Source organism: Vipera ursinii (assembly GCF_947247035.1).
Source record: "Vipera ursinii genome assembly, chromosome: 4".
In the NCBI taxonomy this organism is placed as follows: Eukaryota; Metazoa; Chordata; class Lepidosauria; order Squamata; family Viperidae; genus Vipera; species Vipera ursinii.
This window is the reverse complement of record NC_139514.1, coordinates 23,187,090-23,211,448: the sequence shown is the minus strand read 5'-3', so window position 1 is coordinate 23,211,448 and position 24,359 is coordinate 23,187,090. Positions and strand designations below refer to the sequence as shown.

Sequence of the window (24,359 nt, the reverse complement as noted above, 5' to 3'; positions counted from 1 at the left end):
AACGGAAGACCAGCCGCAGGAGATGATGATCGGTCCATGACAGGGGCATAATAAATGGAGAGCCCCCACCAAGATCATCCAACCATCTTTTTTACATCATGGTGACCAAAACTGGATGCAGTATTCCAGGTGTGGCCTTACCAAGGCATTGTAAAGTGGTATTAGTACTTCACGTGATCTTGATTCTATACCTCTGTTAATGCAGCCTAGCACTGTGTTGGCTTTTTTGGCAGCTGCAGCACACTGCTGGCTCATATTTAAGTGATTGTCCATTAGGACTCTGAGATCTCTCTCACAGTTACTACTATCGAGCAAGGTACCACCTATACTATACCTGTGCATTTGATTTTTCCTGCCTAAATGCAGAACCTTACTTTTTTCACAATTGAATTTCATTTTGTTAGATAGTGCCCAGTGTTCGAGTCTGTCCAGATCCTCCTGTATCTTAAGCCTATCTTCTGGAGCGTTGGCTATTCCTGCCAGCTTGGTGTCATCTGCAAATTTGATGAGTTCCCCATCTATCCCCTCATCCAAATCGTTGATGAAGATGTTGAAGAGCACTGGGCCCAGAACAGAGCCTACCAGACTACCTAACCAGACTACCTCTCCTAGCTAATTTATCTTTTTTTTTACACACTCAAAATCACCCTAAATCAGTTTGTATGTATCTAGCTGGAAATATCAATGTGAAGTATTATCTGTAAGAATCTAAAAGTATATAATAAAGGAATTAGATCCTACAATAGATTTATTATATTATTATTAATATGCCATTATTATATGAATGTAATGTATTAATGAACACCAGGACCTAGGTAGTTCCTAAACCTAATGTTCAATATGCAGGTATCAATAGTATCTAAATTCTCTACAGAAGATTGAACTCCATAAATAAGATCTGGCTATGTATGCCTAATAAGTACAAGATGAAGATTATCATGTCTCCTGGAGGTCAAAATATGTTTCTCCTCATTCACCAATTTTGATTACCTCATTCATCCCAAGACTGATAACTGATTCTGAGACATAGAGTCAAGATCTTCCAAGCATGTAAACAATGGTGGGAACAGGCTAGCAGACAAGGGAGACAAATCCAGCCATAGCCATCTGAGGGAAAAGGGAATAATCTTGTCCTTTCCTTCTTTTGAGGAAAAAAGACGCTTGTCTTAAAAATGCAGACTTCAAAGAGGGAAGAAAGAGAACTCAGGGGAAAAACAGGAAAAAATGTGATGGAGGAGAGGCTGAAAGAAGTGGAGTTTACCAGCTCCTCCCGACAAGCCAAATAAGCAAGCCAAAATCTTTGACTATCCAATAAGCAGTTTATGTTTGGAGCAACCTATCCACAGAAATGTTTTTAAATGTTAACAATTAACTAGTGGAATTTCCAAACTGAATACCAAACCACTTGTGGTGGGGAGGAGGGATGGTTGGGCTTTCTGAAAAGAGCGTGTCATTTTATCTCTTCTTCCCTCTAGTCTGATAACCACAAGTAATCCTATCCTTCATGAATAATGAAGCACTGAAGCATGCATTGTTTGAAACAAAATGAGAAAAGGAAGACATGAGAAATATTATTTGGGTAAAAAAAAAATTCAGTTCTGTTCTCACTAGAAAATTAACCAGGCGGGAGGGGCACAAGACAGAAGAAATGAGAATAAATAAGCAAAAGATGGTGATTGTTAGCCTGGAAATCAGTTCTTATCCTTTCCCTTTTGTTTCTTGACCTTCATGAGTCCCACCATCCTGTGAAAGTGATGGGCTTTTTTCCCTTTTCTTGACAAAAATAATGTTCTTTTTTATTCCTTGGAACTATATGTCAATTTTAAAACACATTTTTCAATCACTGCATAGAAACACGAACTCCTAATCTAGATAGAACCAGTCTGCATGCAATAAAACTAACCCTTTTCCTGCTGAAAATCCATGTTCCCACCTGCACTATTACTTACCATGACTAAAATAATAATAATAAAAAAACCTAAGGAAAAAGAAATAGATTAATTCAAGTAGGAAAAGCTGAAGGAAAAGAGTTGTCTCTTCTGATTCTCTCACTACATCTCACTAGTCCTGATCAGGATAGGGAAGTCACAGAACAGAAGCATTTTTCCCCTTCTTTAATTTTGAATGGCAATAATAATAAAACAAAAGTTGACTCCTTCTCCCCCAGGTCAAACTCCAATCACAAGTGTGTGTGTCTGTGTCTGTGTGTCTGTGTGTCTGTGTGTGTGTAAAGACATTTTTCCAATTGTGTTATGCAGACATAACTTTTTAAGGATGGATATAAAACAAGATATTTAGTAACAACAGAGTATACTTATTTAGGTAAAATAGTGCTATGCCATGAATTGCTTTTATTATTCTATTACACTAATGCTAGGTCAATTAAAGTGACCGACTTTTGGCTCCAGTTCAAAGGGTCAGATCTGAAGTTTAATGGATGTTATGGCACCGCATCTGAAAACCTGGAGGGCTTGTTGTAATTTGGAGAAGGCCTCCTGAAGGAAAGTCCACCATTTCAGCTGAGGCAGAACTACTTGCGAGAGATGAGGATCCTTAGTGTCTATGACATAGCTGTGGAGAGTCACTGAAGAGAAGATTTCCAAGATCAATTTTAATGTCTTTTTAGATTCAGGATATGTCCCTCATATGTACCTTTTAGATTTTCACACTTCTACAAGTTATTATTAATGACAGACAATGACGTGTATACCATGCCACCTATCTGCATAGATATTTTAACGGATGGTACTCTTAATTCACATTGACAGCTCCAGTGAACTCCAAAGTCCTTATGCCCCACCTCCAAACTTTACCACTAAAGGTCCTTCTGCCTGCTATGGGAAAGGAACCATCAGAGACAGTTTTTCATCTCCTAATTGACTGGCAAGCCAAGATCTTTTTAAAAGCTTGTGCTTTCTTTAAAATTATTGGTTGTATAAACAAAACACCACATTGTCTCTAGTGGCTCTGCAAGTATAGTTTATTTCAATGGAATTAAAGGACAAGTTCCAAATCATCTGGCACTTCTATTCTCCTCTCCTCCTCCCCTTCCTAATCTATTTCCTTGACATGCTAGTGATGCCCTAAATTTGCACAGAAGGATGATTTAATGCAGTGAATCCAATTAAAGCTGCTCATTTCAGAGAATGGAAGAAAACCAATCAGCTCATGTCATCAAAACAATTTGCATAGCAATTATTTTCTAATACCGTTTCATACCATGTAAGGCACTTCTTTTCTGTTGCTTTGGTTTCCGATGGCTCAAATTGGTGGAATGATGCAAAACGGTAAGATTTATGCGGGGTTAATTAAAGATGTCTCATTTGGATGACAAGCAGATTCTATAAAAATACTATTGTTTGCCCCACTATGTTTGTTTTAAACAAGAACGCACAGGTAAAATTGTTTTATTAACTTATCAGTATACTTGATGTTCCTTTACCAAATGACTCCTGGTTTATTCCTTATAACAATGATTAATTTACTCAGATCTTCATAAATTGAGGTTGTTCCAACCTGAATGTAGTTAGTGGACTGGGAAGAAGATCCCATCCCCACCCCATTGTATTTCTAGTTTCTAACTTAACTAATCTCTACTAATTCTGGTATTTAATATTTAATATTCTACTTTTGCTTTTAGGATGTCGTAAAGCTGCACAGCCCCTTCATGGATTACTGCCTTGTCGTGGCGAAGGGGCTTGCGTAATTCAATGAAGCTATGAGCTATGCCGTGCAGGGCCACCCAAGACGGATAGGTCATAGCAGAGAGTTCTGACAAAATGTGATCCACTGGAGAAGGAAATGGCAACCCACTCCAGTATCTTTGCCATGAAACCCTATGGACAGTACCAAAAGGCAAAACGATATGACGCTGGAAGATGAGCCCCTCAGGTTGGAAGGCATCCAATATGCTACTGGGGAAGAGCAGAGGGCTAGTACTAGTAGCGCCAGAAAGAATGAAGCAACTGGGCCAAAGCCGAAAGGATGCTCAGCTGTGGATATGTCTCGTGGTGAAAGGAAAGTCCAATGTTGTAAAGATTTTTTCTCCATAGGAACATGGATGTAAGATCCATGAATCAAGGAAAGCTGGACATGGTCAAACAAGAGATGACAAGACTGAACATCGACATCTTAGGTATCAGCGAACTAAAATGGACAGGAATGGGTGAATTTAATTCAGATGACCATCAGGTATACTACTGCGGGCAAGAATCCCTCAGAAGAAATGGAGTAGCCTTCATAGTCAATAAAAGAGTAGGAAAAGCAATACTGGGATACAATCCTCAAAATGACAGAATGATCTCAGTTCGAATCCAAGGCAAACCATTCAATATCACAGTAGTCCAAGTCTATGCCCCAACCACCAGTGCTGAAGAGGATGAAATTGACCGGTTCTATGAAGCCCTACAGCACCTTATAGAACTAACACCAAAAAATGATGTCCTTATCATCATGGGGGATTGGAATGCTAAAGTAGGAAGCTAAAAGATAACCGGAATAACAGGCAAGTTTGGCCTTGGAGTACAAAATGAAGCAGGGCACAGGCTGATAGAATTTTTGTCAAGAGAATACGATGGTCATAGCAAACACTCTTTTTCAAAAACCCAAGAGATGGCCCTACACATGGACATCACCAGACGGTCAACACAGAAATCAAATTGACTATGTGCTCTGCAGCCAAAGATGGAGAAGCTCTATACAGTCAGTAAAAACAATACCAGGAGCTGACTGTGGCTCAGATCATGAGCTTCTCGTTTCAAAGTTTAGGCTTAAACTGAAGAAAGTAGGGAAAAGCGCTAGGCCAGTCAGGTATGAATTAAATCATATCCCTGTTCAATATACAGTAGAGGTGACAAATAGATTTAAGGAATTAGATCTGATAGACAGAGTGCCTGAAGAACTATGGACAGAGGTTCACAACATTGTACAACAGGTAGCAACCAAAACCATCCCAAAGAAAAAGAAATGCAAGAAAGCAAAATGGCTGTCTGAGGAAGCTTTGCAAATAGCTGAGGAAAGGAGGGAAGTGAAAGGCAAGAGAGAAAAAGAAAGATATGCCCAATTGAATGAAAAATTCCAGAGAATAGCTAGAAGAGATCAGAATGCCTTCTTAAATGAACAATGCAAAGAAATAGAAGAAAACAATAGAATAGGGAGGACCAGAGATCTTTTCAAGAAAATTGGAGAGATGAAGGGAACGTTCAATGCAAAAATGGGCATGATAAAGGACCAAAATGGCAGGGACCTAACAGAGGCAGAAGAGATTAAGAAGAGATGGCAAAATTACACAGAAGAACTATACATGAATGAGCTTAACGTCCCTGATAATCACAATGAGGTGGTCACTGACCTCGAGCCAGACATCCTAGAATGTGAAGTGAAGTGGGCCTTAGAAAAGCTGAGCAACAACAAAGCTAGTGGAGGTGACAGTATTCCAGCTGAGCTATTCAAAATCTTAAAAGACGATGCAGTAAAAGTGCTACACTCAATTTGCCAGCAAATTTGGAAAACTCAACAGTGGCCACAGGATTGGAAAAGATCAGTTTACATTCCAATTCCAAAGAAAGGCAGTGCCAAAGAATGTTCAAACTATCGCACCATTGCACTCATTTCTCATGCTAGTAAAGTTATGCTTAAAATCCTACAAGCTAGACTTCAGCAGTATGTGGATCGAGAACTACCAGAAGTACAGGCAGGATTTCGAAGAGGCAGAGGAACTAGAGATCAAATTGCCAACATACGCTGGATCATGGAGAAAGCTAGAGAGTTCCAGAAAAACATCTGCTTCATTGACTATGCTAAAGCCTTTGATTGTGTGGATCATAACAAACTGTGGCAAGTCCTTAAACAGATGGGTGTACCAGACCATCTTATTTGTCTCTTGAGAAACTTATATGCGGGCCAAGAAGCAACAGTGAGAACTGGACACGGAACCACTCATTGGTTCAAAATTGGGAAAGGAGTCCAGCAAAGCTGTATACTGTCGCCTTGCCTATTTAACTTATATGCAGAGCACATCATGAGAAAGGCAGAGCTAGATGAAACAAAAGTTGGAATTAAGATTTCCGGAAGAAATATCAACAACCTAAGATATGCACATGATACCACTCTAATGGCAGAAAGTGAAGAGGAACTGAAGAGTCTCTTGTTGCGAGTGAAGAAGGAGAGTGCAAAAGTTGGGTTGAAACTAAACATTAAGAAAACCAAGATCATGGCATCCGGCCCTCTCAATTCCTGGCAAATAGATGGGGAAGAAATGGAGGTAGTGACAGATTTTATTTTCCTGGGCTCCAAGATCACTGCAGATGGGGACTGTAGCCAAGAAATTAAAAGACGCTTGCTCCTTGGGAGGAAAGCCATGGCAAATCTAGACAGCACACTAAAAAGCAGAGACATCACCCTGTCAACAAAAGTGCGTATAGTCAAGGCTATGGTCTTCCCAGTTGCAATGTATGGCAGTGAAAGTTGGACCATAAGAAAGGCTGAGCGCCAAAGAATTGAGGCCTTTAAACTCTGGTGCTGGAGAAGACTCCTGCGAGTCCCTTGGACTGCAAGGCGATCAAACCGGTCAGTCCTAGAGGAGATCAACCCTGACTGCTCTTTAGAAGGCCAGATCCTGAAGCTAAAACTCAAATACTTTGGCCACCTAATGAGAAGGAAGGACTCACTGGAGAAGAGCCTAATGCTGGGAAAGATTGAGGGCAATAGAAGAAGGGGACGACAGAGAATGAGGTGGCTGGATGGAGTTACTGAAGCAGTAGGCGTGAGCTTAAATGGACTCCAGAAGATGGTAGAGGACAGGAAAGCCTGGAGGAACGTTGTCCATAGGGTCGCGATGGGTCGGACACGACTTCGCAACTAACAACAACAACAACAAAAGCTGCACAGAGTCTCCTAACAATGAGATGGATGGCTTATTAATTTAATCAATCAATAAAAATAAATACATTCATACATCCAAAGTTCCTTTCTTTCAGAAGTTTACCATTTGAAGCTAAAATATACACCCATCCATTATCTGATTAGAATGCCTTCCATACACTATTTTGAATAGATGGGAAAATAGATTCTTTTTGCTTAAAAAAAAAACTGATCCAGATTTTGAAAATTGTTTGCTGTACCTCGTGAAACATAGATTCCTGTGTTAGCCTATTGGAATTTATAGAAAAATCAAAATTTATTAATATGATCAGCGTTCAGCAACAGAATCTGTAGATAGTGCACTATTGATCTTAATTTTTTCTCCATTATTTTTGACAGTAAGTTGTGCAAAAATATCTTGGACGTTGGAGTGCTACTATTCAGAATTCAAGTTCTTTAATAGAAGATAATATATGTGGCTCAGGCTGAACTGTGGAATCCTTGGTGTTCCTTGTGCTTGATTGTTTGCTTGCCAGTGTTTCATTACCAGATTAGATAACATCTTCAGACCAGTTAGTCTGGTAACAAAATTTTGGCAAGCAAACCAGAGAACACCAAGAAGTCAAAGTTTTTCAAAGTTCTTCTCCTTTTTGGATTCCCTGTTCATTTCCTCTCCTTCTTGCCTTCCCCATCACTGTCCATGCTAATTTGTTATTCCCCTCTTAAGGAAGAATCTTCCTTTGTTTTTTTAAAGGAAGGAAAGAAGATAGGGTTTGCCTTAGATGATCTATTTTTGATCTACCTTTCAAAGGTAGGAAGGAAGGAATGCAAAATGCCCACCTCAACCTTTTGGAAGAGGAAATTATCGTCTTCATGAATCAAGAATTTATTTGACATTTTGCATTTGGCAGTTAGTCTGCTAACAGATGTACTGTAGTTAAAATCTATCATAACAGCAACTTCAAACTCTTCCTAGATGCTTATGATACATCCTGGATGTATAAGAAAATAATAAAACTTACAATGAAAGGAAGCACAATGCTATCTATTTCCTTTGCATAAGAGCCATCTGTATGCCAATCTTTCATATATATATATATATATATATATATATATATATATATATATATATATATATATATATGTGTGTGTGTGTGTGTGTGTATACACATACATATATACATATATACATATACATATATATACGCACACATATACACACATACAGTATATACATATGCACATATACACATATATACACACATATAAATATACGTGTGTGTGTGTGTGTTGAAATAATTAAAAGCAGCTCTGAAGCAACCACATGAGCCTAGAAAAAGACACACTTGCTATAATGTTCTAAAGAAATACTTTGCTTGCACAATCTTTGTTATCAAACACAACCTTTGAAGGATTTCCACAGCCTTCACAGAAAGGATCTACAGACACAAGGTGCCATGTTGTATTGAGTTATCCATTACAAAGTGTGCCTTTGAAATGTGCATTCCATGAAACATTATGCAGTGTAACAAGCTTAAAAATAACCTCATAATTAGCAAGCTCTAGCGACAACATCTAAAAACTCTACGTTCTGCATATCCTCTCTTCTGACCTAATACAGGTATTATATTTGCAATGCAGTAGCTAACCACAATCTCAGTATCCCCAAAGAATCCTAAACTCCTGGTAAAATGCCAAATATATTGCTTGTGTGTGCGTGCATGCATAAGCATATTGTAAAGGACTACTAAAATCTCTTCCCATGGCAATGTAGAAGAACATTGTTATTTCAAGAAGTTTAATGAAATATTTTGATTTCTCCTTCATATTAAGAAAAATCCAGTGCTCATTCTGAGCTAGTCTGCTTGTTTTTTCCTCTTGCTTGCTATACAAAAGAGAGGGCGGGTGGGGGAGAGTCTTCATTTAACTTCAAAGCTTTTTTCACTGTGAAAGTCTCAGACATCTGATTCCCATTCCAGAATCATACACTAACCAGTGAATGTCAGGCCTTGTAGTCTCTTGACCTCAGCAGGGCCAGAGAAGTCACGGTGCCAGGTTTTGATAACAACTGTAGGGTGGTAGTTATCATTTGGGAACTTCTACATGGAATTTAGCATTAAATGCTGTGGAAACTGGTTGTCCTTGGGGCATCTCTGCTGTCATTATTAAGGAGCTCCCAGCAGTCTGTAAGAGATTTGGATATTATCTTGCTTGGTATGTAAACTTTAGATGTTTGCTTAAGCTAATAATAAAGCTTAAAATCTGTTTGTAGACTGCTGTGCTTATTGTCTCTAGAACCAAAAGAATTGCCTAGCACCTGATCACTGTCCTGACACTTGGCAAAACACTATCATGCACTGATGCCCAAATTGCCACAGTTCAGCATTGCAAAGAAACAAACATCTTGCCGTCAGATTGGAACATTTGGCCTATGGATTTCAGCATCAACCTTATTCTTGGTAGAAACAAGAACAGCACGGATGCCAAAGACAGCACGGAAGCTGAAGCCACAAAATATTGGATATCACTGCATTTGATTGTGAGACGCAGGAGGGCATCAAGGAAATGAATATCTATACAAAGTGCTTACCCACAGCAGAGACAGCGGGAGCTATCTTGCAACAAAGGACTTCACAATCTACTCTTCCTATATGGCACTGCAGAATAGTTTCTATAACTGAAGATACTGGCAATTTATGGCTTGCATTTGGATAAAAATGTCCTAAATTTGTGCTTTCTGAACCAAATAGAGAATGGAAGCACAATTATCTTTTGGCAGTTGCATTTTTTGTGAATTCAGCTATATGTTTTTGGAATGAAAGAGGGTGGATATTAGGGAAGGTATTCACAAAGATACACACATTTGTGAAAAAGCAGATAACAATAAGTACTATTTGAAAAGGCGTGAACTAGTCAGATATTTGTTCTGAGTTTGAGAGTAGGCATTGCACATACAAATAGCTACCTAGTAAGAATTATATGCTGTGAAAATATTTATTTGTTTAATTTCTGTGGCCGCCCATCTCAGTCAGTGACTCTGGGCTGCTTAAAAAAGGCATTACAACTGAAAATATTAAAAACATTTTAAAACAATAAAAGTAGTAAAACCAATAAAAACACTAAAAATATCCAAATTAAATATACTGTACATAGGAGCCAGTTAGCAATACCGCCAGGAAATGAAATCCATGGCACATTCAGAGCCCCAGGCTTGGGAACATAGCCACGTTTTCAGGGCCTTCCTTATGAAAGGCTAACTGGGTTGGGGCCATCCTGATTTCTGAAGAAAGGATGTTTCATAGAGCAGGGGCTACCGCAGAATAAGCTTGTTTTCTGGTCCCTGCCAGCCCACATTCTTTGGCTGACAGGATCTGCAGCATGCCCACTCTGCTCGGCCTGGTTGGATGCATACAGACTCTTTGAAAAAGGCGATCTCTCAGGTACCTCATTCACAAGCCAGGCAGGGCTTTAAAGGTAACCACCAGCATTGTGAATTGCAATCAAAACATATAATACCCATAATCAGTGCAGCTCAGGGAGGAGTGGTGTTATGTGTGCTGCTTATCTGGTACCTGAACATCGGCAGGACGAAAGAGATGGTGCTAGACTTCCAGAGAAAAAAGGAGGAACCTGCCCCACTTTACATCGGGGAGGACTGTGTGGAGAGTTTCCTCCTTTAAATTTCTGGGAGTCTACCTCTGCGAAGATCTGACCTGGAAAGTTAATACAACCCAGGTGGCTAGAAAGGCCCAACAGAGGCTTCACTTTCTCAGGGTCTTACGGAAGAACAGGGTAGAACAACGGCTAATGACCCTCTTTTACCGGTCTACTATAGAGAGCATCCTCTCGTATGGTATTGTGGTTTAGTATGCTGGTCTGACAGCCGCGGATAGGAAAGTATTACAGAGGGTGGTGAGTACAGCACAAGACATTGTGGGCTGTCCCCTGACACCACTGGATGACATTGCCAGGGCTCGTTGCCTTGGAAGAGTGAGGAAAATTCTCAGGGATGACTCACACCCTGGACGTTATCTCTTTACTCTCCTACCATCCGGTAGGAGATATAGGAATATAGCCAGCCGTACCAACAGGCTGAAAAATAGCTTTTATCCGTGGGCTGTTAGGCTTTTAAATGGGACATAATCTCTGTGAACTTATGCAGAATTGACTTGGGAGGCCGGTGTGTGGTATAGTTGGTTCACATGGTGTGGTAGGATGGCGGGTTTGTTGTCACTGTGAGTTGGGGGGTGGGAGCACAAAGGGAGGCTCAGCTAATCTCAATACATGGTTGCACTTTGACAATAAAGGTTCATTCTTATTCATTACTATTTACTACCCATACAGCCACATTCTGCACCACTTGGAGTTTCCAAATGGTCTTCAGGGGCGGCCCCATGTAAAGTGTAACAGTCTAACTTTTAAACTATGTAAAGTGTAAAGATATGTAAAGTGTAATAGTCTAACTTTTATAGAAAAAAAATCAGAATGTTTTCTTATAGAACCCACAAAGATGCATTCAGTATTAGCAGTTAATCAGTCCACAATTTTAGAATTACCAACTGTGGCCATATCTGGAATAGCAGAATTTTTGATTGTAAATTATGCCCTTGACTGGACTACTGTAATGAGCTTTATATGGATCTGCCTCTGAAAACCATTCAGAAACTGGAATTGATGCAGAAAGTGGCAACCAGTTTGTTAGCATGCATGCATTGCTGTCAGCTTATTACACCAATATTATAGACCCTGCATTGACTTCCAATGAATTTCACAGCATAATCTGAATCCATAAATATGATGGAATACCTAATATAAAGGAGGCAGGAAACAGGAATATTACAAAAAGGGTTTTGAGTACATGGGAGAGGAGGAGAAGGGGTAGGTATGAGAAAAAGCATCAGAAAAAATTGACTTAATAATTTTAGGTGTAAGTTGTGTGAAATAATTACTTTGGCAGATTTTCAAGGTTATGTTACGTTATCCTACTGGCAATGAAGATCATTTTAGAAATCCAGGTGATACTTTCCCTGCATGCTAGCCTTATAGACCTTAACAATATGGGTAGTCAGTCCTCATTTAGCAACTACAAATGGGACTCGCAACTTGGTCATTAATTGAAGCAACTGCTAAGAGAAACCACAACTATGCTTAGGATCTTGCTTCAACTTACCTTTGCCTTACAGATCAGAAAAAGTTGTAAATGCAAGTATTGGTCACAAAGTTACTTTTTCATCACCATTAAAACTTGCAAACCATTGCTGTATGAGGCAATCTGTAAAGGAGAATTATCTATCCTTACATGCAGGACCACCCATTCCAAGTAGAAGTGATCTTTCATTTTCATGGCTCCTCAGCATGGTTTCCCACTTTTTTTCATAAACAAATTGAATGAAACTAATATTAAATGAATGAATATCAATTTCTATTTTAAAGATGTGGGAAAGAAATACAACGAAGACAAAGTTTCAGATATCCATTTGAAAAAAGGAATACAGATGCTACGTTCCAATTTAAAACTTCAGTGAAGTCATTTCCTTGCCAATAGTTATGTAAATCAAGTAGAAATAGTCAAAGTATTCATATATGTTAGAGGACTAATCTCTCTCTATATGTTTATACCTGAATTTTTCCCTTGTGGATTACAACTCATAAGGTAAAGGTTCCCCCGCACATACGTGCTAGTCGTTTCCGACTCTAGGGGCCGGTGCTCATCTCCGTTTCAAAGCCGAAGAGCCAGCGCTTGTCCGAGGACGTCTCCGTGGTCATGTGGCTGGCAAGACCAGACGCCAAAGGCGCACGGAACGCTGTTACCTTCCCACCAGAGTGGTCCCTATTTTTCTACTTGCATTTTTTACATGCTTTCGAACTGCTAGGTTGGCAGAAGCTGGGACGAGTAACAGGCGCTCACTCTGCTACGCGGCACTCGGGATTCAACCCGCCAAACTGCCGACCTTCTGATCGACAAGCTCAGCATCTTAACCCACTGAGCCATCACGTCCCTACAACTCATAAGGTAAAGGTAAAGGTTCCCCCGCACATGTGTGCTAGTCGTTTCCGACTCTAGGGGCCGGTGCTCATCTCCGTTTCAAAGCCGAAGAGCCAGCGTTTGTCCGAGGACATCTCCGTGGTCATGTGATTTTCACATCCTATTTATATATTATTTATAAATAACTAAAGAGATATCCTTTCCTTTGAGCAGTCATGACTCTTCACTGAGAGCTTCTTATAAACAAGATTTACCAGTTTTAATTTTTTAAAATCAGCTTACCGAATGTCTAATCCTTATGGCCTTTTGTAGATAAAGCTGTCTTATACACTCTTCTTTTTCTTGAAGCCCACATATCATCAACAAAATCATCGGGAAGTAGAGCCCCAGTAACCAACCTGATAACAGGAATCCCTAAGTACTAATTTATTGACAACCTATCTTTCTTCTGGGAGCACAAATGATCCAAGTGGGCTCTCCATTCAATCTAACCCCACAACCTTAAACTGGTTGGATTCATGTTTGTAGCAATTATGAAAAATCCATCCATCCTTTGGGTACTCTCCAGGGACCAATTTGTGAGGCCACTGAAACCTTGAGTCACTATTAGAGAGGGCAATTTTGGTATATTTCTATAATCCCAGTTCTGATGCCTTTATCTGCGCTTCCTGATTACTATGATTTATTTGAGGTTTATATGTTATAGCAGGAGGATGAATCAGGTACAGGAAGACCAGATGATGAATGGATGGAAATATTTATGACTGTCTCTTCTTCTGAAGCATCAGATAATTTAAACATCTGGGCAGATTTCTGCCTTTCTACTTTGTAATCTTATTTGAAAAGAAGGCACAATACTAACATATCCATATAATTACCCAAATGAATGGATCTCTAATTATATGACAATAGTCAGATTGCACATGAGAAACGGATGTTGGACAAAAATGATGGTGGATGAACAGCATATATGCAAGCCTTTCCTCACTGTGTCCCTGTCATGAAGGGATACCTTTGCATTTAGAAACAAATATCTGAAGGTTTATAATATTGTAGCAGACAACTGAGCTCATAGATCCTGTACCTGATTCTGGAAAGCTGATAGGTTAGAACAGGGGTCTTCAAACCTGGCCCTTTTATGACTTGTGGACTTCTACTCCCAGAATTCCTCAGCCAGCATGCCTGGCTGAGGAATTCTGGGAGTTGAAGTCCACAAGACATAAAAGGGCCAAATTTGAAGACCCCTGGGTTACAAGGTCTCTGGGTATTCAAACACAGAGTCTATTCCTGATTTAGGGTAATGGCTTGGTAGTTTCTACTGCTACCACTTATCCTCACTTGGTGTCCATCTTCCATCCTCAGCAGAGATAAATAAAATACAATTTTATGTAAAAGGAATGACAAAATAACATAATCTTAACATCAATTGCTAAAAGCGCATTCAATGCTGGAGAAAAACAACAACAGCAACCCCAGACAGCTGCTGGCAACTTGTGTACAATGATCTGAATGAAAACCCAATGCTCCAAACACACCACAAGATGGTGCTGATCTGTTCTGTAACATCAGGAAATAGTTTCCCATTAATATTATTGATTACAGGAAGATCCTACAGAGCAGGGGTGTCAAACTGGCGGCTTGCGGGCTGATGCATCATGCTCAGGCCACGCCCACCCCGGCTCTGCAAAAGCAAAAAAGTCACAATACGCTACGTGACGCGGTCGAGTTTGACACCCATGCTACAGAGAAAAACATAGCTTCTGGAACCCGGTCTGAAATACCAATAAAAATACTTCCCTGCCTGCAGAGAGAAATACGGAAAATTTGAATTAGCATCACATACATAGCCCAACTAAACATAATATTCTTTGTCAGCTAGTTTACTTGTTTCTATTCAAATAGAAGACTTCTTGAAGCAAACTGAACTATCCTCGGCTTCAAAGTTTTTTGGATTTCTCCAGGTTCTCAAGGGGTTCCAAGCTTTCTTCAGAAGATGTTGGGAAAATGGAAGCCAACTCCCACGTGGCCCCTGCTTCCTCGTCTAGCCTCTTTTCCAGGTTTTTTCCAGAGTTCTGCTCTTGGTTTTTCAATTAGCAGGGTTTTTATATCTCTGGCAGAGGGATGGGCATCTTCGTGTAAATGCTGAGAATATCTACCCTCGTAAGACATGTACTGGGAATGCCTCCTCTACAGTCTGTTTGATGGGCTGCCAATTGGTGAGGAACTCCATTCACAGCAGATACGCTTGGCTCAGCGCTTCCAATAGAACTTGTGGACAGGGATTTATCGACATTCTTGATTTTGGGGAAGCTTGTAAAAGTTACAAGTGAAAATGCTTACAAAACCGCCGTAAAGTTCTGCGCTCAGTGCACAGACCTACTGAGGATCCCTGTTTTTTATATACCTTGCAAGCTCAGGTTGAATGTCCATTGTTCAATTCTCCAGGATAAGAATGTTTTTTTAAAAAGACTGAATCAATTAAAGAGCAATAACCAGTGAATTAATTTTAATGTGTAAAACAGATTTGAGCACAATTTACACCGAATTAAGGGCAAACTATACTACAAAATTCTAAAATGCACACTCATTGCACATGCACACATGCCAAACATATATGGACATGTCATATGAACTCTGACACATGGGAAAACTTACCAGCTGGTGCTGTTCCTGTCTTTGGTGCCGGAAGTAAACTCCTGCGGACAACTGGTGCGCTATTTGAAGCCTGCAGTGAAGTTCTACTGGCCCCCTTAAGTGCTTCTTTAGATGGTTCAGTGGCCTTGAGAATGATTTGCTCTTCATTTCCAAGGCTCGAGCCTGCAGGAAACCAAAAGCATCCCAATTAGAACTGCATTAAAAATAGATGTATGCCTTGTGCAGAGAAATGATAACATTATTAATGTCCTAGACAAATCAAAAAGTCTTCTGTTATTTTAAAGTGATGCTTGCATATGTGATGAGAGGATTGACTCAGTTGGTCTCTGTAAAATTTAAATTTTGTTTTAAAAAAGGTACCATCTTAAAAGGAAAAATGCTGCTTGCATAAAAGGAAGCAAATATGATCTGGCGGCAACTACAAGTCAGCCTTTCCTAATCTGTTCCTCCTCTATCAGTGTTTCATCATCACACAGCATTGCAAGGAAAGAATGAAAACTCAGAACATCCAGATCAGAGTAAATTGGGAAATCCATTTCCCCAAGGGGTGTTTTTTTTGCAGGTTCAAGGATACTGCAAAATGCTATAAAAGTGAATTGGTTGCCAAGTGCCCTAGAGGGAGTCATGTGACTGTGGCTGTGTGTGCAGTTATCCTAACTCTGAAGCAGGCTGCAAGTGTGCTGCAGTTGCCAACGCAGTGCTAGGCTGCATTAACAGAGGGATAGAATCAAGATCACGTGAAGTGTTAATACCATTTTACAATGCCTTGGTAAGGCCACACTTGGAATAGTGCATCCAGTTTTGGTCACCATGATGTAAAAAAGATGTTGAGACTCTAGAAAGAGTGCAGAGAAGAGCAACAAAGATGATCGGGGGACTGGAGGCTAAAACATATAAAGAACGGTTGATGGAACTGGGTATGTCTTGTTTAATGAAGAGAAGGACAAGGGGGTGACACGATTGCAGTTTTCCAATATCTTAGGGATTGCCACAAAGAAGAGGGAGTCAAGCTATTCTCCAAAGCACCTGAAAGCAGGGCAAGAAGCAATGGATGAAAACTAATCAAGGAGAGAAGCAACTTAGAACTAAGGAGAAATTTCCTGACAGTTAGAACAATTAATCAGTGGAACAACCTGCCTCCAGAAGTTGTGGGTGCTCCAACACTGGAAGTTTTTAAGAAGAGACTGGACAGCCATTTGTCTGAAATGGTATAGGGTTTCCTGCCAGACCAGGGGGTTGGACTAGAAGACCTCCAAAGTCTCTTCCAACTCTGTTATTAGCTCTGGGGGGAGGGTCCATTGTAACTTTAAATGATTGTTAAAATGACCAGTCATGAGTTGAGGATTACCAGTAATGCAATAATAAAAATAAAGAAGAAAAGATGGCACAAACTGGACAACAGTCAAAGCAAACCTACATTACCCTGAAAGGGACTTCAATCACAGAGGGAAAGTGACAATTCAGTGCTCTCCAAAGGGTTGGACTAGTCCTCCTATGATCGATGGTCATGTTGCCTGGGAGCATGGGAACTGCAGTAGGGAGGGTACAAAATTGCTGGCCTGTATATTTCACAAAGTCTACAGCTTCCTTTAAAAAGAAACCATGCGAATCTTAATTGAAAATAGAGCGTCTAAAGTCTATGTACATTGACCTTTACCAATAACATTAAAAATTGAAAACAAAAGGAATCCAACTATGTTCAAAGGGGAAGCAAAATCACAAGCTAATGAGTAGTCAGGAACAGGAGTAAATCTTCTTAATGTTTAACAACGATATTTTATTGCAGGATGATAATCGTGCACCATGAATTAACAGCCAATAATTAAACCTGGCCCTCTCAAGTTACAATTGAGATTTTATAACCGTCTTGTTATTTACCTACCTCCACTTAGATTTAAACAGCACAACAGTAATTTATCCCAGGAAACTGGGTATTTCTCTTTCTGTCTTTGTGTTTTGCAGCTCAGGCCTCAAACAGACAGGTTCTGTGGTATTTTAGGGCTCCAAATAGGTTTCTTGGAACAAATTATATACAGTTCCCTGACAGCTCTTCAAATAATTTGACCCCAGGTTTCTTATGTAGTCCTAGATAATAGTAGGGGGTTTAATTTACTGTGCATGAATATAACAATATTGGCTTCTGAAGGATTTAAAAACAAAAACAAAAAACTGAATCTAGGCTATGGATTATCTTCACAAGGCCGAACTGTCCTGGTGGTCAGATGAGCAGCTTACCATCTATACCTCAATTTCTACAACCAAAATGTTTCCATGGTTAGTTTTGGTGATGATTTTTGCCACCCATCTAAACATTACATCACTTGAGGTTCCTCAGTGAGGCATTCACTGAAAATTTGGTTGGTTGTTTTCCTTCTGTGTCTGACAGTTAGGACTCCCCAGAGCAGATGGCACATTAAAGGCTTTTCTCTGAGGCCCTTCAAAGGTATAGTCCATACCCCTCACTAATGCCTTTCTTGCTGTAGTGAACCCAATAGTGTGCCTCTCTGAAGTGGATAGCAGCCACAATGTGTGCCTAGAACCAAGTATTGTGTATGAAATAGAGGGGGACACCACCAGTGATGGATATTGCTCTTGTGTAATTGTGCAGGAAGACCTTATTTATAACGGTTCTCTCTCTGAAGACTTTTCAGATTGTGGTTTGGATACATGGTACTCCTTGTATAAAGGCAAGAGACAAAAACAACAGGCAGAAAACAGTGGGAAAAAATGATACAAAGAAGATAGAGTTTTGTCCTTCTGCCAACTGAAGGACAACACTCAGCAATGTCTGTCTCTACATGACAATTTCTGTACATCATCACTAAGATGTCAGCCTATCATCTTAGATACCCACAGGAATCTTAAACTATTCTAAGGCAGAGATCCCCAACCTTGGTCACTTTATGACTTGTGGACTTCAACTTCTAGAATTCCTCAGGCATAAGTCATAAAGTGGCCAAGGTTGGAGACCCCTGTTCTAAGGCATTGCTTTAACATTAAGTTTGTTTGGACAGGTGGTTTTTTTTGTTTGTTTGTTTTTCTCTGTCCAATATTTTTAAATATTCGGTTACAGTAGAAGTTGCCTTTAAGAATAAAATGTTTTGGGATTATTTGCCAAGTAGAATGTGTCAGATACTTTTACTGAAATCTTCTACTCTTGACTCCCATTCTCTTAGTGTAAATTTATTATACAGAGAACATTTCAATTTACAAATCTGGCTTCCTTCCAAATCAGAAGTCATTCTATTTGAAGTATGGGGTGTCAGGGGAAGTTACGTCATCTCCTCTGAGTCTTCTGACAAGACTCTTTAGTTACTTAAAAGAAGAGAATCTTTTCAAACTATTTCATAATTTTTTTTTAAAAAAGGGAACCTTTGATAAACAACACAAGTTTGAGTAATTAATGTTTATTGTGAGAAGAAAAAGAAGGCTCGCTGAAATATGACCTACATATTTACCAAGAAAGAATATATTAGAAACTGACCATTTAACGTAACCTGATGAGACTATTAATATATGCACTTCAGGTCTTTTTATATATCAAAAACAAAGTGAGACCAAATGTTCTCTGGGAAGAAAAAAAACAAAGAATTTAAAAATATTTTATTCTTTAACTGAAGAAGGCAATATTGAACTGTTGAGGGAAATGTCGAATTGAATACAGTATAGGACTGCAATGACGCTTGTAAGAAGTAAAGGAAAGAAGGAGATTATAAAGGGAAAAAAACCTTTGGATGCTGAACCTAGTCCTAAAGTAGAAACAGACTCAGTGTATACTATAGCAAATTATTTTACCTCATGTCAGGCTACAGTACTGGCTGATACTGTTTATTCTGCCCAATAGGAACTTCCCAATGCTTTGGGCACAGAATATTCAAAATTTGTGCTATATGATTTTTTTTTAGAGCATATTCAGGGCTAAACCTGGAACCCCTCCTTACAAAGCATGAGTAGTACCACTGAGCAAGTCTGGCTCTGGGTGAGGCAGCTTTTTATCTTTTCCAGAATAATTAATAATTTATATTGACTCCAATCCTAGAGATTTCATTTATTTAGATCTTTTCCCTGTGGACCCTGAGCAAAACAACATACTGTTAAATAAAAAAAGAGTGCTTTCAGTGATCATTGAGCAGAGAAAACAAATCCTTTTATCCTAAAAGAAACTGCCCATGTGGTTCAACTTCCAAGACACATGTGTGGTAGCTGTGTCTTTGTGGCATCAATTTGCACAAAGAGGCAACAAATAGATGCAAGGCAAGGGACTGTCCAAGCTTGGAAAGACAAATCCAGCTTTTCCCCAACTTAAACAACATCCAGATATGCAGACTTCAACTCCACCCATATGGAGGGTGGCCAGGTGATAAAATCTGTTCTAAGCTTGCCTGCTGACATCAGATTCAGTGGCGGAGGCTGTTTTCAAGTCAAACCCAGCCACCAGTTTTCTGTATCTGTGACAGGGGATCCACTTTGTCCCTCTTGACATCTAAACCTTACCGATCAGACCATTAGGCTTTTTGGTTCAGCACTCAAAGTCACTCAATATTCAGGATGCTTAGACATCAGTAGCCCTCTGATGACTGACATCATCAGTCAGATGGTGGTGGTGGTGATGATGAGCATGATAATGATGAACTGACATCAGCTCAATCAGGGAACACCATTTCTGTTCCAGAACTGAACTTCTTCCAAGGAACAAGAATTAAAAGAGCCAGCAAACAGTGAGTTGGATATTGGTGAGATGTTCCAATAATACAGAATAAACTTACAACAATTTGACCCAATCAATGAATACTAAAGGAGAATATATTGGATACAAAAGAATCCTTTTTCCCCTGAGAAGAATTTTAATGAACACCCCTTAACCCAAATTTTCTGTTTACCCCTTTCAAAATTTTAACATATCACATGTGCTAATATAGATGCAACAGATTTAAGAGCAGCTCTCCCCAAATACAGATACCCAGAGTTGCACGTAAAAGTGTAGGCAGTTCTGGTTAAATTGTATGTTTGATAAATCCCTACGTTTTTGCATGGTACAAAGTTAAACACACCATCCCGATTTTATACTTATCATTTGTGTGTAGTCATCTACAGATTCAAAGCAAGACATCAGGCAGATCTTAAACTTCCACAAATATATTATTCTTGTCCAAATATACATTACTCAGTATTTATAACTGCTACATTACTTTGTAGCAGTTACAAAGATCAGACTGAAAGATGTCCAACTTCTACCCTTCCTTGCCTTGTTCCCTGTCTTCTTATTTTGAATGCATGGAAATACAGAATTTGAGCATTACTGTAGTGTCTAATATTAGTCTGCAACTATTTTCACATCTCATCAACGTTTTAGCAAAAGTTCTAATCTGAATTATATGTGAATGGGAGAAGAATATTGACTGGATAAATGATGTGTTGATTGGAGAAAAGTTTTCTACTGCTACCTATTTGTTTTATTGCTGAAAAGTCCACTTTCCAGTTAATATTGTTACTGCTGAATGGGGTAATTATGTCACAATATCATGCACAAACAGTGGCAGGTTATGAATTTTCTTTGGGTGGGGTTGTTAATACCCAATATTTCCTTCCCCCATCTTCCTGAGTAATGTATATTTGGGCAAGAATAATAAATTTGTGGAAGTTTAAGGTCTGCTAGAGGTGCAATAATTTTTATTAGCAAATTTGTGATGGAACAGGCAATAATTCAATAGGATATTTTTAATATTGCTGATTAAAACTTTAATGAATGCTGTGTTATGATCCTACCAAGAATTCCTCAGTTATATTACCTAGAGGTTTTTTACACTTTTCACTTTGTTTATAGATCATTTAATTATGGCTTGAGACTTTAATATTTAATGTTTCTGTTTCTTATTAGATTGCAATTCTATCTCACTTAAGCAATAGTTGGAAAGTATGAGAATTTGTTTTGGTGATGATAAGATAACCTTCCCTTAAGGCAATTTTTAAGTTCTTTGCTGAAATAATATACTTCTTTTTCACTATTTCCATATATCATAACTTTTTTCTCTAGATTATTTTCTTGTATTTCAACGGAATGGATTAATAAATGTAATGTAACATCACTTCTTACAAAACTGAGTAATTCAGTTTTATCCAGATGTCCTTTAAATAAAGCATTATCAAAAGTTCCACTTTTTATAAAACATATTTCTATTATAGATAATTTATGAATTTATTGATAGATTGTTATGCATTTAAGAGAAGCATAGTATTGTTTGTAAGTTATGGAAAAATCAAAACTAATAAGCTAAACAAGAAACTAGAGACTTTTCAAAATATATTTTAGATTATTTATCCCAAAATTATATAAAGCATTTATAACTGCTAACCAGGAACTTAATTCCAGATTGTTGGGGACAATATGCTGACTCTTTAAACTGCTTAGAGAGGGCTTAAAGCAGACATGTCAAACACAAGGCCCGGGGGCCAGATCCGGCCCGTGAAGTGGTTTCATGCGGCCCACGAAGCCATCCTGGAAACAGTGAGGGAAGGGCCCCCGCTGCCTTGGCCCTGGCCCAGAGACCCTCCTCCTACCAGAGACCCCCAGATCTGTCCCCCTCATGCCCAGGCCCCCATAGGCACCCTTGATGCCAACGATGTAGAGCTGGCCACGCCCACCCAATAGGCCATATGCACTCTAGCCACGCCCACCCAGTAGGCCACACCCACCCTGGCCACACCCACCCGGCCCCTTGAGGGCAACCGCAATGCTGATGCGGCCCTCAATGAAATTGAGTTTGACACCCCTGGCTTAAAGCATTGTGAAGCGATATATAAGTCTAAGTGCTATTGCTATTGCTATACACTTGTAATACTCATTAAATTTGAGAAAGCTGAAATATTGGGAACAAAATGAAAACCTGGTTAATTGCTAGTTTCTTGGCAGAATCAGTTGCTACAATCTAATCTTACTAATACCACTGGGGTGGGCGTGGCTTCTGGAAGATAAGTCCGGCCCATGGGTTGGCAGTTTGACACCCCCGTTCTTGTGTTACCTCAGATCATAGGAACAAACTAATCATTTACAATTAGAAGAAAAATGTTTTTTTTAAAATGTAAAATAGTCAGCAAGGAATAAAGTCTCAAGAAAAAAACTCCCTTTCTAGCAACATCTATTCCACTATACTGAGGAATTTTATTCATTTGTATTTATTTATTTTTCACATTTCTGAACTGCCCATCTCCCTCAAAGTTTAGGGAGTAGACATAAGAATAGCCCTGCTGGATTGGTCCATTTAATACAAAATTTGATTTTACAGAGTTAGCCAAGTTCTATTCAAGAAGCTTACTAGTATTAAGGCTATTTGACAACTTCTTTCACTATTGCTCCCTAGCAACTAATAGCCAAGCATGCTGTCATTGCCACCATTTACATCAAGATACCATTAACAATCCCTTCTTCAGCACTTATATGCAAATCAGTGATGATCACCAAATCTGTTAACAGGTTTTTCCTTTCATACAGTAGTTTTGAGCTTTGGAGAAGCAAAGAAGCTAAAGAATAATTCTGTCTTGCTTTATTTCTTAGCCTGGAAAAATCTGACTTAAGTTTTAACAGACAGACAAATGAAATTATTCTTCATTCCAACAGGATCAAAATACATTTTCAGTCCCATCTGTTAACTATTCATGTAGATAATTTCATCATCTAATAAGCAATTGAACATTGCTAAAGATTCACAAACTCTATATCTTTACAAGCAAACAGAAAAGTGGCAATGCCAAATATATAAATAAAACATTCTACCATGCTAGTTTTACAAACGAATGAAACTTGGAGTTTCTGAAAATCTGATGTGTTTACTGACACAGGTTCCATGTGGGTACTGAGTACACTTCAACCAGAAGAGCAGTGGTTGTGGTTGACTATCCAGATGTTCAAATGTACAGTCAAATATGTGTGAGCCACTTTGGCATTGTGGTTAAAGGTACTGGGATAAAAACCAGGAGATGGTGGGTTCTAGTGATGGTTAGCTTGGGCCAGTTGCTCTTTCTCAGAGCTAGGAAGGAGGAAAGGCAAATCACTTCTGAAAAATATTGCTAAGAAAATTACTGGGAGTTGTTGGCAGCACTCAAAACTGTTCCTCAAAGGAACAGCATTTATTTATTAATTTATCAGATTTATTTATTAAATTTGTACTTACAAGCACAGCAAAATGTTCCTCCAAAATCAGAAGGGGCCCTAGTTAACATTCAAAATTTCATATTGTTATTTTGAATGTAGAATGAAGAATGGAAGTCCTAGACTTTCCCTCTGCCCAAAGAATAGTCAGAGTTTCTTTTGGCAGCCGTGGACAAAGGGGGTGGGGTGGAGAAAGAACACAGATCATTTCATACTGTGCACAGTTAATATAAATGACTGATTTCTCTGAGTCAGAGGTCAGATTGTGTGATTATTGCAAAGAGATATCCATTTACAAGGAAACACCTGCGCAATATCCAGGAGTTCTGCTAAGCATACAGATGAAGCCTCTGTAAGTGATATTTGCTGTTTACAAAAATAAGAATACTTTCCACTTTTATGTTTTGAAACCTATTCAATCCAATATAAATGGAATATAGGAATTAAATATATAAACTACCTACATTAAAACTATTACCCTAATAGAGAACTCTGCAATATTTTCTATTATGAACAATGTGTACTTCCTTTTCTAGGTTAATACTATAACCATTGATTTAATCCATCACTAAAGTGTGCTCAATCTGATGCTGTGATGAATAAATACATTCTGTTTCAATAATAAGACTACACCTGCTCATTGAGTTCATGTCCCAGCATAGGTGAATGCATTTGTGCATGTACAGTATGTATATATGCCGATGAATGTAT

The 24,359-nt window shown here is 39.0% G+C and overlaps 1 protein-coding gene across 1 annotated transcript in view; it reads right to left on the bottom strand.

Moving 5' to 3' along the window:
- MTUS2 (microtubule associated scaffold protein 2) overlaps window positions 1-24,359 on the bottom strand; it is a gene marked incomplete at its 5' end in the record, with an annotated part of 203,925 nt that overhangs the window by 69,182 nt on the left and 110,384 nt on the right. The window contains one exon of the mRNA XM_083362432.1: window positions 15,503-15,664. Within this exon, the coding sequence (XP_083218558.1) occupies window positions 15,503-15,664 (162 nt within the window). The remainder of the gene's footprint in view (window positions 1-15,502; window positions 15,665-24,359) is intronic.